This window comes from Papilio xuthus, unplaced genomic scaffold, assembly GCF_000836235.2.
Source record: "Papilio xuthus unplaced genomic scaffold, Pxut_1.1 DF828780.1, whole genome shotgun sequence".
NCBI lineage: Eukaryota > Metazoa > Arthropoda > Insecta > Lepidoptera > Papilionidae > Papilio > Papilio xuthus.
The window spans coordinates 1,516,564-1,530,651 of NW_013529869.1; the positions used below are offsets into that span (position 1 = coordinate 1,516,564).

At 33.9% G+C, this 14,088-nt stretch overlaps 1 protein-coding gene across 1 annotated transcript; it reads left to right on the top strand.

Annotated features, from left to right (window-relative positions):
* The first annotated feature begins 1,935 nt into the window (after positions 1–1,935).
* Ser-4 (serotonin receptor 4) lies at positions 1,936–4,558 on the top strand. Its single transcript, XM_013326592.1, has 4 exons — positions 1,936–2,017; positions 2,091–2,348; positions 2,768–3,011; positions 3,540–4,558. Exons 2-4 carry the CDS (start codon positions 2,117–2,119, stop codon positions 4,402–4,404), a joined length of 1,341 nt encoding a protein of 446 aa, XP_013182046.1. The 5' UTR covers positions 1,936–2,017; positions 2,091–2,116; the 3' UTR covers positions 4,405–4,558.
* Positions 4,559–14,088: the final 9,530 nt, after the last annotated feature.

Here is a 14,088-nt window from a genome sequence, read left to right on the forward strand (position 1 = left end):
ATGAGTTTTTTATAAAAAAAAAAATTCCACTTTTTTTTCATATAATTTCTACGAAATAGTTATTTCAATACGATTTTTATGAAAATGTCATTGATATTCTATCACAATTCAATTTATTAAAAAAATTCGTAACCTTTGTTATATTACAATAAAGCGATTGACTACCATCGAATTACTTAGCTTAATGTAGTTATTTGGAACAAACCTAAAATTCTTTCGCCTGTTTTATTGTTCATGGAAAACTTTTTCAAATTATCGTCCTCGAATAAAAGTTTCTCTAATCACTCCAATTTGGGGACAGGTTTTAACGTTAAAGTTTCTAATCAAATCATATTCCTTTAAGATGATAAACTTGTAATGTCTATACAATATTTGAATATTTAGAAAAAATATTGTGATATAAAAAAACATTTACGGTTTTTAGTAACAATACAGCGCCAATAGCGTAATGGTTAAGGATACGGATTTTCGATCACGAGGCCGGGGGTTCGAATCCCGTCATTCGACTATTGTTGTGAACCATATCCTAGCACAAGCATAGAGCTTAGTTGGAATGGTAAAAGAAATATTAGTAAATTTACAAAAAAAAATCTGCTAATATTTTTATAAAAAAAAATACAGTTCTTTAAGGTTTTAGAGGACTTTTTGAAAATTTTAATCGTTTATAATAAAATTAAAATGATATTAAAATAATAATCAAATACTTATTAACATGACTTTTACCGCGTTTGTCTCCTAACTATTTAAGTTTATACATCTTATGTATACCTAAATTCTATGAAATGTAGAGTTTATTATTATAAACATCGCCAGTTGTACGTGCATAACTGGGTCGTGAAAGTCACCATACAGTAATGGGAAAATGCTATCGTTTCCGGAAACAGAGCCTTTTCCGCTGCGACATCGCGATACCGGATGTACCCATACACTCTGTTTTAATTCACATTTAGTTCAGAGTATTTAATTTTGCTTTACATTTTAACTTAAGTACTGGCTTCATTAATCGTTTAACTAATGCATCATACTAAATTTACACAAAGGAACGTAATGACTTTGAGTGCAACAATAGCTTAGCAATCCTGCAGTTTATAATTTTTCTCTTTTAATCTATGTAAACAGTAATCTCTATTTCCCTGTAATGTTGTCGCGTCACGCGTGAACGGATGGAACAATTTGGGTAATTCTTTTTTTGTTGCGTTTATAAAGCAAAAAAATGCGGAACATTTTAATTCATATTTAATATAATCTGTCATCAGCGGTTTATCCAAACAGTTACGACTTAGGGGCCTTCAAGAAAAGAGCTCCCTTAAAGGCCAGCAACGAATCTGCGGTTCCTCTGGCATTGCGGATGTCCATGGGCGTCGGACCAAATAATTTTAGGCGATTTGTTGCTCGTTTGCTCCCTTCTCCTATAAAAAAATATTCGTAGTTGAAACAGGAGAACTTCTTTTGTATCGGCTAATTGTAAATATTTGTTAATACATAGAGAAATACTTAAATAAGCGGTACAACGATTAAGAAACTTAATTTAAATCGTGTACCCTGAGGTATCATTAAAGGTTACATTTACCTCATTATTTGTAATAAGATTTCGTCTGCGGTTTCGTCGCGTCACCTACGAATACCAATTAATGATTAGTTTTAAAAGACAACATAACATTTTGCATTTAATCAATAATTCAGTATGGATTATTCCGAAAAATTAACTATATTCTCCATCTAACACAGGAAACTTTTTATAGCACGTAGTGAAACGTATAAAAATCTATTTTTTTAATTTCCTGCGATTGTTGACTATCATTAAGTCAAATTTGACTCGTCAACACGCTGTTCTGAATAGGGTTTTTTGCTACTTTTGCCAAAAAAATCTTATATTTTTATCAAAAATCTCGTACCTATTTCATAAATAAAAATTTTCCTTACAGTTTGACAACCACGGAAGGTTAAATAAACATAGATAGGATGACGATGGCGGAGCAAGCACTGGACTATACGACTAATAGTTACACGACAAACAGTAAGTAAAAAAGTATTTATTTTAAATGTTACAAATTTTATCTGTGATGATTAATATGTTTGGTGAATTACAGTAGAGGGCGTGCTTCGGTGAGACAACATGGAGGGCGCGGACGGCGAGGATCTGTTTGAATGGGAGGCGCTATACTTGCGACTGCCGGTGCAGAACTTGACCTTGAACAGCACAGACTGGGTGCCCGAAACCTGGAACGTCACCGCTGCCAACACCACCTGGTGGGACGCCGCCGCGCCCTTCGATACGCCCGCTGCAGTTCTACGCGCGGCAGTAAAAGCCGTCGCCCTTGGCTTATTGATTCTAGCAACAGTAATCGGTATGTGTAAATTTAATCTTATTTATACCTGCATTAATAAATTGTATTTGCTTCTTGAGTGTTTTTAGTATCGTAAAACTTCTAGTCGTCTCGAGATGTCGTAAAAAGTGAACTTCAAGATCCCGCGGGGTACGTATGTTTCGTTCAGCGTGTAAAATGTACTGTAGTTTCTACACACACGCTCAGAGACCTCTTAAAATGTTTAAAGTCTTTTTAGGAATTGAAAACAATACGTTTTACGAGTTACAACGAGTTACAGGTAACCAATTACCAAAGACATCCACAACAACAGAACTGTCGTAGATTAAGGAAAAAGGAACGGTGACAGGATGTTTTCATCTTAAAGGTCTAGGCTAGATCGTATTGGTTTGGAGGTCATGTCCTAGCGATCAATATTAACGTTATATTATACTTAACAGGTAACGTATTCGTGATAGCAGCTATACTTCTGGAAAGACATCTGAGAAGCGCTGCCAACCAACTGATCCTGTCTCTGGCTGTCGCCGATCTGCTAGTGGCATGTCTAGTGATGCCCCTGGGCGCAGTGTATGAGGTGGCGCAGCGCTGGACTCTCGGCCCGGAGCTCTGCGACATGTGGACCTCGGGAGACGTGCTCTGCTGCACTGCTTCTATTTTACATCTAGTTGCGATCGCGTTAGATAGGTAAGATGAAAAAAGTGCAAACGACGATGTTAACTTGAACCACTCTGTGGATAGACATGCAAATCTTGATGAGTTGCAAATAGACAAGTCCTTTAAATGAAAGGATACGATGGAAGAGTAGACATTGCCACTGAACATAAGAATAAAATTCTAGCTTTAAAATAAAAGCAAAACTATATACTTTTCAGTAGTTGCATAATTTAATCTCGACCACATATACCAAATTTTAAATCCAACAGTCAAAAGACGTTGGATTACGACTCTGAGCTTATATTATTCGTTCGAAAAGTAATATCGTAAAGAATTAGTATTAAGATATGTAGCTACCTCATTTATTGCAATTTTTTAATAATATAGGAAGTGGCAAGTTACAATCTAATGTCTGAATCTAATGGAAAATTGGCCCCATCTGTTCTCCGAAACCTCTCACCAAAATAATATTTGTGTTGGTACATTATTTATGTTATGTTAATAGATGAGATTTATTTTTGGCCTTATATAGTACATAACTTTCGCTGTCTTTTCCAGGTACTGGGCTGTGACAAATATTGACTATATTCACGCACGAACCGTTCGCCGAGTGGGCTTGATGATTGCGTGTGTTTGGATCGTGAGCTTCTTGGTGTGCATTGCACCACTTTTGGGTTGGAAGGACCCCGACTGGAATCGGCGCGTCGCCGAGGACATGCGCTGTGTTGTCAGCCAAGATGTAGGCTACCAAATATTCGCAACGGCATCATCATTCTATGTACCTGTACTGGTTATATTAATTCTGTATTGGAGAATATACCAAACTGCCAGAAAAAGAATACGAAGACGACGCGGCGCAACTGCCCGCGGCGGTGTCGGGCCCCCGCCGGTGCCTGCGGGCGGCGCGCTCGTGGCGGCCGGAGGAAGCGGCGGCATCGCAGCCGCGGTGGTGGCCGTCATAGGCCGACCTTTGCCAACCATATCAGAAACCACCACCACTGGGTTTACAAATGTTTCATCAAACAATACGAGCCCAGAGAAGCAATCATGTGCCAACGGTCTGGAGGCGGATCCGCCTACGACCGGATACGGAGCCGTGGCTGCCGCCTACTATCCGAGTTTGGTGCGACGCAAACCGAAAGAGGCCGTCGATTCGAAACGAGAGCGGAAAGCGGCGAAGACATTAGCAATAATAACTGGTGCGTTTGTAGCGTGTTGGCTCCCATTCTTTGTGCTTGCTATATTAGTTCCAACGTGTGATTGTGAAGTAAGTCCCGTGTTGACGTCATTATCCTTATGGTTAGGCTATTTTAATTCAACATTGAACCCTGTGATCTACACGGTGTTCAGCCCGGAGTTCCGGCACGCGTTCCAGCGGTTGCTGTGCGGGCGAAGGGCGCGCCGGCGCAGGCCGCCGCCATAGCCTACCCCGCTCACCCCGCCTCTTCTCCTCCAGTCGACTGACGTCATGTAGCTCCAATACACATTGTGTTACCTCGTTACATTTTCAGAGATATATTTACACCCCTTTATTTTTTGTACGTGAAGAATGGTTATTAAAATAGTTAGTCTAGATAATAAACCACAATTTTCTTTAAACGTTTGTTTTATTTACCTTTAAATTCGTATTTCTTATTATTATAAAGTACTTTACCAGTAGTACCTGTTACTTCTTATTATGCTTATTTAAAAACATTTGAAAAAGATTAGCAGATTCACCTCAGACATCAATGCGAAAAATTAAAAAAAATGTATGGAATATTCTACGTTTGTTTAAAAAATAATATTAAGAGAAAAGAATGGACCGAGGGAGTTTTTGGAGCTCACTTCTATTTGTAAGAGATGCTAAAATTGTTATAACGACATGCAAGCAACCACACGGTTCTTCTGATGTATACACCAACATTTGCTGCAATTAATATGTTCTGGTAATCGGAGATGCTAAGCTAAACGAAGAAAGAAACTATACGGAACCGGTACTCACATAACCTAAACAAAGCACAGAATAAGCTTCCAACCCGAATTTCGATACAATGCTCAGTCGAACAGTACAATCGATCAACAATGCTACTGCTAATGTTGCTACTGAATATAATTGTAAAATTAAAACACTTATCACTCTATATACAATGTAGATTAATTTTTAATATAAATTTAATGTTGTGATTTAATTTTCCCTATCTTTACAACATAATGTACCCCGTCTCCTCTAGCATTGATCGTAAACTCTAAGGGTGTCATTTAAGAACGTAATGTTCATATCTTTTATGTGCTATTAGGTTCCCCATTCGTTCGTTATAGGTCTGTGGGCAGTAACATTTTAACAGCGTTATTGAAAAGATAAGAAGTAATTACATTTTTAGATGTAATAATAGGGGACTATAAAGATGTTAGATTGATATTTAAATTTATAAATAGACTTTTTTTATAGTAGAAGGTGGTGTTGGTATGATATTAATCATCGGCTACTTGAGTTTTTCATCAAGAGCCAAAACAACAGGAATAAAGTGGGACTACTAAAATTATTACTTTTTAATTGTTATAGATTGAGATTTTTTTATATTAAAAGGAGGCAAACGAGCGAGCGGCCACCTGTAATCTCTGAAATAGCGAAGTAACCATTTCCCATAAACATACGCAATTGCATATGCGTTGCTTACCTTTAAACGACGAAGGAAGGGCACAGAAAGATTTTTTTTCCATTCATTTTCTCGTCCACAAAGTCCACTTTCACTTCCCATCCTTTCCTTATAAAAACAGGTGGGAAGAGGGCTATAATTAGGCCTCTGGGACGCAAAATTGGATAGAAGATGGAAAATTGTGATTATCACCCAGAAATAGATGAATTAAAAATACCAAATACTTAGATTAGAAACTCATACAAACAAATACTGGTATATACTTTGTTCTAGTATTTGAGGAATTCGTGAAACTCCCTCTGTACTGCCTTCATCGACGTATGACAAAACAACACGAAACTTTAGTGTGTTTTGTTTTGACCCTATTCCCCTTTCGAACAATGGAAGTGTCGATGTTCTCGGAGTAGTTGAGACGATTGTCAAGGTCAATACAACTTGGCTATAAATAAAGCAACATTTCTATTTCTCCGCTTTTATTTGAATGTTCATCTTCGTGAATACTTAATGATGTATTCAATATTTTATTTTTTGAAATAAAAGCATATAAATTGGCATATTCTAGTCAAATTTTGAATTTAATTGGACGTTGCATGTTTTATTAGTTGGTGCTGCGGATTGGCTTTCGGTTCAATAACTTCGTTAACAAAACTTTGAAAATTAAGTGTCATATGGAAGAATTAAGTTTGAGTATAGTTCTTTACAAAATAAGAAACTGTTGTTGATGTTAGTGTGCATTAAAATTATTGTGTTATATAATATAGCAGATGAATAATAATCAACATTTCCGTACCAACTTCATTAATCTCACACTTCACAGAGGAACGAAGCGCTCGGTACATTCCATACGAGTCCGTTCTTAACATACTCAAAGATTAATTTATCACATATGAATGGTAAATGTTAGCAAATGTTTATCTACGTTATATATGCTTAATAATATAAAAATTGGATGACCGAGCTTCGCTCGGTATTTTTTTTTTAAATTGTGTTTTATGGAAATTATATTTAAGTACGAATTACTAATAAAATGATGAAATATAAATACAATTTTTCGATTTTACAGATAGAAAAAGTTAAGTTTATGTTTAAGTTGATTATCGATAAAACACGAATAAAATGACATTTTCTAAAAATGATTCCTAGCTAGATCGATTTATCGCCCCCGAAACCACCTATAAACTAAATTTTATGAAAATCGTTGGAGCCGATTCCGAGATTTCAATTATATATTTATATATATACAAGAATTGCTCATTTAAAGATATAAGATATAAATTTAACAAGTCCTAGTCAAATTACAAAGGTAATGGACCACATAAATAACCAATCAATCAACCAAGTAATCCTAATGATGAACTTGAAAGTTATTTTAATTATTTTACATGAGGGTATACAAAAAAAGATCGTTAGCACTCTAAGCGAGACATCACATATTATTATTGCTGCCTTGGAGAATATAAAAAGTTTGAATGGATAGATAGACCGATGAATGTATGAATGTTAGAAGTTATCTTTAAAACGGCTTCATGGATATCACTGAAATTTAGCATAGCTGTCGAACATAGCCTGGGAGAACTAGGCTACTATTTTTTTTTAATTCCTCGCGGACAGAGTCGCGGTGACATCTAGTAATATCCTTCTGAAATAATTTAACAATAAAGGAAATATTAGACCGAAATGTTATAATTAGTTGTGAAATAAACAGTAAATTTACTTGAATTCGCATATAAATCACAGTTGATGGCTCCGACAAACGCTAGAAAATCCAATTTCAGTTTATAACTCAACATCGTAAAACGTTATTCGTATACAATTTGAACTGAGTTGAGTTTTGACTGTAACAATGAAACTCTGTGATTAAGATATAAGCATCTACATTACACTACGGATTTTAAAGAACAAAAAACATTTTTGCTTATGTTAGTAGAGATTCGTTTTATTGACTGTAACAAAAAAAAACTTTAACAAGAAAGAAAAATATGTGAAAATACGTTCTCGTTTAGTCCATGGGCGTCGTTAAACACCTCGGTGTTCACGATGCTCGTTTGCCAGCTTCTGTTTAAAAAACTATAGTAGTACCTCTCATAGAGTACTCTTTGTGAATTAGTTATTAAAAAATGCCACTAGGTAACAAATTGGTGTTATCTGGATAACTTTGTTCCAAAATCAATTTAAATCAGTCTTCTATATTTGATGTGTAAATATCACAAAATGTATTTACAATGATCTTTGTAATGTAAATAAAATAAATATTTAAAAAATATTTTATTATATTAATTAATTTCATATAACTCGGTTATTTACGTTGATTGTGTTTTAACTACAGCGTGAACGTCGCTCAGAGCAACGATGTCACCAAAAATGATCTCATTATGTTCTTACATAACACCGCAATTACCAACGTTAATAGCTTTTTGTTTATGTATTTATAACGTTTTAAAACTATGTTATTTTTAAAAAAAAAGGATTCAAGAACAGAGAGTATAAAAACAATATGCAGATGGTGCATTTATATCATTATATACGTCCCCACCGAGGGGCTCGGAGCCTACCCTCAGTTAATGGTGATTAGGCCATAGTCAACCACGCTGGCCAAGTGCGGGTTGGTTGACTTCACACATATCTTGGAATTTCTTCTCAGATATGTGCAGGTTGCATCACGATGTTTTCCTTCACCGTAAGAACGTCGGATAAATGTGCATATGTAAATCGGAAATAGAAAAACACATTGGTACATGACGGGATTCGAACCCAGGACCTGCAGATTGTATTTATATCGTTTGGGTGATTTTCAATGTTTTACTGCATTATATTAATTCATTATGTTTGTTTACATTGAAAATATTAAACAGATTAGTAAAATTATTTAGGTGTTAGAGAGCTATATTATCCCCGGACATCATACTTGATTGCTAAGTCCCGGGCAGTGTTATATAAACAAATATCCTAATTCATTTAAATGTACAAAAATTCAAGTTAAATTATTATATTATAAGAAATAATAACACGGTATCTAACTAATTCATTAGAGTAGAAATTATACTTTGGCAAACTATTATCTTATTAGACATGTTTATTACAAATCTAGTGTAATATAACAAAGTTTTTATAAGATAGAGAAGAAAGCAAATAAATAAAACGGTAAAACTACTTTATTACCCAAACGTTACAGTTCCGTCGCTCAAAGGAAATGTTTTAGATTGTTTGACACTTTCTCATTAGTTAGAAGCAAACTTCTGCTTTGGTTTAAAATGTTGCTTTCGATTTTCTCTTGTTTTACGACAGACATTACGTTGTAATGTACATTTAAATGTATTTTGCCGCACAATCAAATTAACTGTTTATTGTCTTTGCCGAAAGATCGGTAGAGTACTTCAAGAAGCGAACGTAACACCATCTCAAAGATCGGCGACGCTTCCTCTGGTATTGCTAATGTCCATGGGCGTCGTTAAATACCTGGGTGTTCCCGCTGCTCGTTTGCCCCTTTCTGTTATAAAAAAAAAGATCGGTACTGAAACATGTTGTCTCTGTTTCTTAAATAGAATTTAAAACACAATACTATGTTTCAGCAGTGAAAAAATTTAACTGTTAAATAAATGTCTTTTGATTCTAGGTCATTAGAAATAGCTAGCTTTTTTCTTTTATGTATTTTTATTCTATTGCCTTTAGGTATTTTAATTCACCAAAATAAAAGTAGAAAGGAACCACTTATGAAATAAAATAATGAAATGATACTTTTTCATTTTACAGTTTCATTTATATCTATGTTTATTTAATTTATCACTATTAAGTGTATAATACATGTTAAGCATGGTACTTATCAATATGGAATGTTTCGCTTAAAGGCGCACTTAAAATGCGTGTCAGTTGTTATCTACATTATTGTAAAGTTTCAAGTAGTTTAAGTTAACACTTTTGATGAAAGTACTATCCAATAAACACATTTCTGCATGAAAAAATTGTTTTAAGTTATGTAAAAATATTTTTAGCTACGGATATGGTCTACGACGTAGATACGTAGCCTCATACTACGGTATACTCTACGTCGTAGTATAACGTAGCATTGGACTTTTTGTAGCATTATAAAACCAAAAGCAAACGACATTTTATTCATTTGGATGACAAAAGTATTTTTTAATTTCGGGTTGATACCGGATTCTTGTCCTCTTTTTTTTCTCCGCTTTTACTTATTTTCTGCAATTTTCTTCTTACTTTCTATTTCCTATATATACCACAACATTTCATTTAATTCTTAACAAAACAGAAATTTATTTACAATCAAATTTGTAGATCGTCGTTGTATTTAAAACAATAAAATTTTGTATCGCTGTAATTTGCCTTTCTCTAATCTAGTAGATAAAATTAACATAAAGTTACGCACAAGAGAGACATTAGGAAAATAAAAGGATATGAATTATTCAAAATCTACGAATATCTTTACCGCGTGAGATAAAATAATCACATCATTATACCTTTATTATCTTATTGAACAAAACTCTGAGACAAGTAACAAGTTAAACTATTGATAAATGCCAATAACAAAATCAAGAAATATAAAAAAGTCGCTGAAAAAAAAAACAAACAGGACAAGTATTTGCTTGACTTTTACAGTTTCTGTATTCAAGTTATATTTACCTTTTTTATAACTTTATCGACTTTTTTTGTTGAATTACGATAATTTTTATTCGACAATTAAATTGTAGAAAAATTTTAATACAAAATTTGGACGTTGTCATTTGAAACCTAAAGATAGTATTGGGTAAATCAGTGATATTAGGGTACTATGCAATGGAAAGAGGCCCACGAGTTTCACGCAACGTTACTGCCTCATCTGTATGTAAATTGAGTTAATTCGAGACGGCGCGGCGGCATGAGGTGGAAGCAGAGCTTTACAGATCTATTTTTAGTTATTTAAAGTAGTTTTTTATATGCTAAGTTTCCTGATAAAATCTAGCCAACCGGTATTAATCATTACGATTACCAAATTATATTTTATTATAAAAAATAATTCATATTATTCCAAATTATTTTGTATCGGAAATAGAAAACATGATACGAGAATAGGCAAAGTATGAAATGGAACAACTTCCTTTTAAACGATAAATACAATGTTTTACTATCTATTACAATATGTATATCAATCTTAGACTATATATATATCTCTAAGAATAAATAATATTGTATAGACATGGACAAAAATTGGTCGAAATCAATTACTAGTTTTCCCCTTGGGCAATAATGAGTGTATTGACCATAAGCCCTTGAATTAATATTCTTACTATTTCCATTATTATCGTCTTAACCGATCTCGGCTCGTCCTATATTAATTTCATCACGAAGCTGTTAGTGGGCTTTTACTCCGTAACGGCTAACTCACCCTCTTACGATATGGCTTGCCAATACACTCGCCGATAGAGGGTTAATGAATGATCGGTCTAAGGATAATTACCACCAGTCTATAGTCTCTTAAAAGCTATTGAACGGCAGTTACTTTATAAAATGTCGTAATATTGAAAAAAATAAATCAAGCAAAATGCATAAAAAAATAATGTTACAAATTTTATTATAATAAAAGATGTTAATTTTTAATGCTTTGTAGTCTTATTCGGAAAACGATAAGTCGAAATTAAATAACTGGAACAAAACTATAAAAATATATTTAAGAAATGTTGACTTATTTGTTTTCTAAAACATTCCCCAGCCTATGAACCGAAACGTGTCGTATCAGCGCCATCATAGCCTGCGTCAACTAAACTAGAGCATATCCGTACATATTTGTTTACCTTCACGTTTCTTCGGGAGCAAAGCCTGGCTGAGTTTCAACTACCGTGTTAACCCTTAATTCGACGAAATTTATTATTGTAGCAAAAAAACTGTTTTTTTTTAGTAAAGTCATACGTAATTTTGTCTAAACTAGTTTAGTCGATTTTTTAATGAGTTGTTCGTCACACTGGACACCATCGAATTCCCTTAATTGACATATATAGTTCTGTTTTTTCAAAGATAAATTGTGAGATGACAATATATATCAGTACAAATTTCGCGTGTTTTCTTCGTGATATGTATGTAATTCATTTAATTAATCATGTTAAGGAGATAAGCATGAATGTTGAAAAGCAATTTTTTTTTTATATCATAAGGTGGCAAACGAGCGAGCGGCCACCTGAAATCGCTGAAATAGCGAAGCGACCGTTGCCCATAGACATACGCAATTGCATATGCGTTGCCTACCTTTAATCGACGGAGGAGAGGATGCACAGAAAGAAAATATTTTCCCTTTTGCATGCATCCTCTCAACAGGAAAGTCCACTTCCACTTCCCATCCTTTCCTTATAAGAAAAAGGGTGGGAAAGGAAAGAGGACTAATATTGGCCTCCGGGACGCACACTCATCAGACGAAACGCGGAATTGCTTCCACTTCACGCCTGTCTTCTGTGTGGTCGTGGTATTTCACCGGGCGAGCCAGGCCAATTTGTGCGAAGATGTTAAAGCGGGCTCTACCACTGTTAAAAGTTTTCAGGGATAAATAACAGGCTTTTGTGGATGCGCAAGTAGCGAACGTTTGTAAACTATTATTTTAAAAATTGGACCAGATCGAAACAATTCTTTAAACAGTTGGAAAAATATATGTATTATTAACAATTTTTGTGTAGGTAAGTGTAGTGAACGATGTTAGAGCAATGTTCTTTAGTGACATACTTTACGATTGCAACTGTAAAATTGTTTAAACTAATTGGATGACTAATAAATACTTGATTTCGCACTTGTTACATTATTGTAACTGATTATCAGCAAAGTCCTACATTAATGTTTGTTATGAACGTTGAAGATAAAATAATGGTAAGCATTTCTTTTTTTTTATAGCAGTCGAATGCTTTTTTTGCGTGGAAAACTTTTTTTTTAAATAAATATTCCTCATTTATATTCCATTAAAAATATTTTCTGAGGCGCTCGCCTTCCAACTGCCGTAACAATCTAAGTCTGAGTGTATAGTTCAAAAAAAATAGTTACATTTTGAAATGGAAGCTTTTCTGGAACGCGTTCAAGTTGCAGTCGAGATTTTTTGTTTTAAAAACAATTAGTAACACTAGTACAATTGTTTCTCGTACATAAATGTTTGCTAAGTTAACGAAAAGAGGCCATAAGTTCAAGACAGTGCTTAATGTTCCCCATTAACGCTGCAAGAGCTGAGAACAATTTAAGCTTCTTGTAAAATTTGTAACTTGAAATTGTAGCTAACATAAAAGTTTAAAATAAATTACATTTAAAACATTGTAGACTATATTATAATAGTACTTATACTTTTAAATTACAATATTTACTATTATATTTATTGTAAATACTCAATACTGGAACCCCCTTCTTACACTAAGCGACGTATTTCGAATCTAATATTTCATAGTTGCATCGGGAGTATCGCGTTGAGCTGCGTACACATTGAATCGTCAACACGAGTCTTCTACTCAGTGAGCAACTATATGTCGACTGTATAGATTTGCTAAACCAACATGAACATTTTCTCACCACGATAAAAATCACCGAATTTGATTGATTATTGATGTTGGCATTTGCGTGAGCCAAACGTTTCGATGTACGATTGTGGGCTTTTCAAACATTGTACAAACTTTATAGAGCAGTCCTAGTCAAACTGAATTATATATTCTTTAGGAACCAAAAGTAGAAAAACTTAGTCCACTTATCATACTTCTTACACGGACTAAAGTTTTCCCGACATCAGACCAAGACTTCATAAGTTTTGTCTTTTAGTATATTTATTTTAATTTTATGATATAACTTTAAGAAAACTTTTATAAATTATACACATATGAAGTTTATTAGATTAGCAAAGAAAAAGAAATGTTCCTATTTGCTTAAAATTCTGATTAAAAATACGATGTGTACGAAGCTAGTATTTTATTTAAATTTAAGTCAAAGACAGTAAGGCTAAACAAATTTATGTTGCGGTCGAAATTAATTAATCTAAATGATCAAATATTTGATTTAACTAACTATCAATGTGTAGTGATCTTGGTTAGTCAATTAATCGTTTGAAGTATCGTTGAAAATCTATATGTTATATTATTCTAAAAGTTTCACACGCAACGTGTCTGCAATATGAGGGATTAGATTGTATCAACTAAATACGACCAGAACCAGCGCCTTGTCGGTGGTTAAATATAAGGTTGCGTAAATATTCGTTGCACTATTTTACCGGCTAACATAATGTCATAATTAACGCCAACCATCAAGACGACATAATTTAAAAGTTGATATCTATTATATAATTGGGAAAAAATCTTTCAAGCGATGTTTTTAATAGGTAAAAATAATTATAAGCCATACCCATCGATCACAAAAAGCCTGCGAAGCAATTGATTACTCCACGGGGACGAAATGATCGATATTATAATTGGGGGAGCATTTACGTATTCATTATTTATTAAGACTACAAATCATTTTGTGCTGTC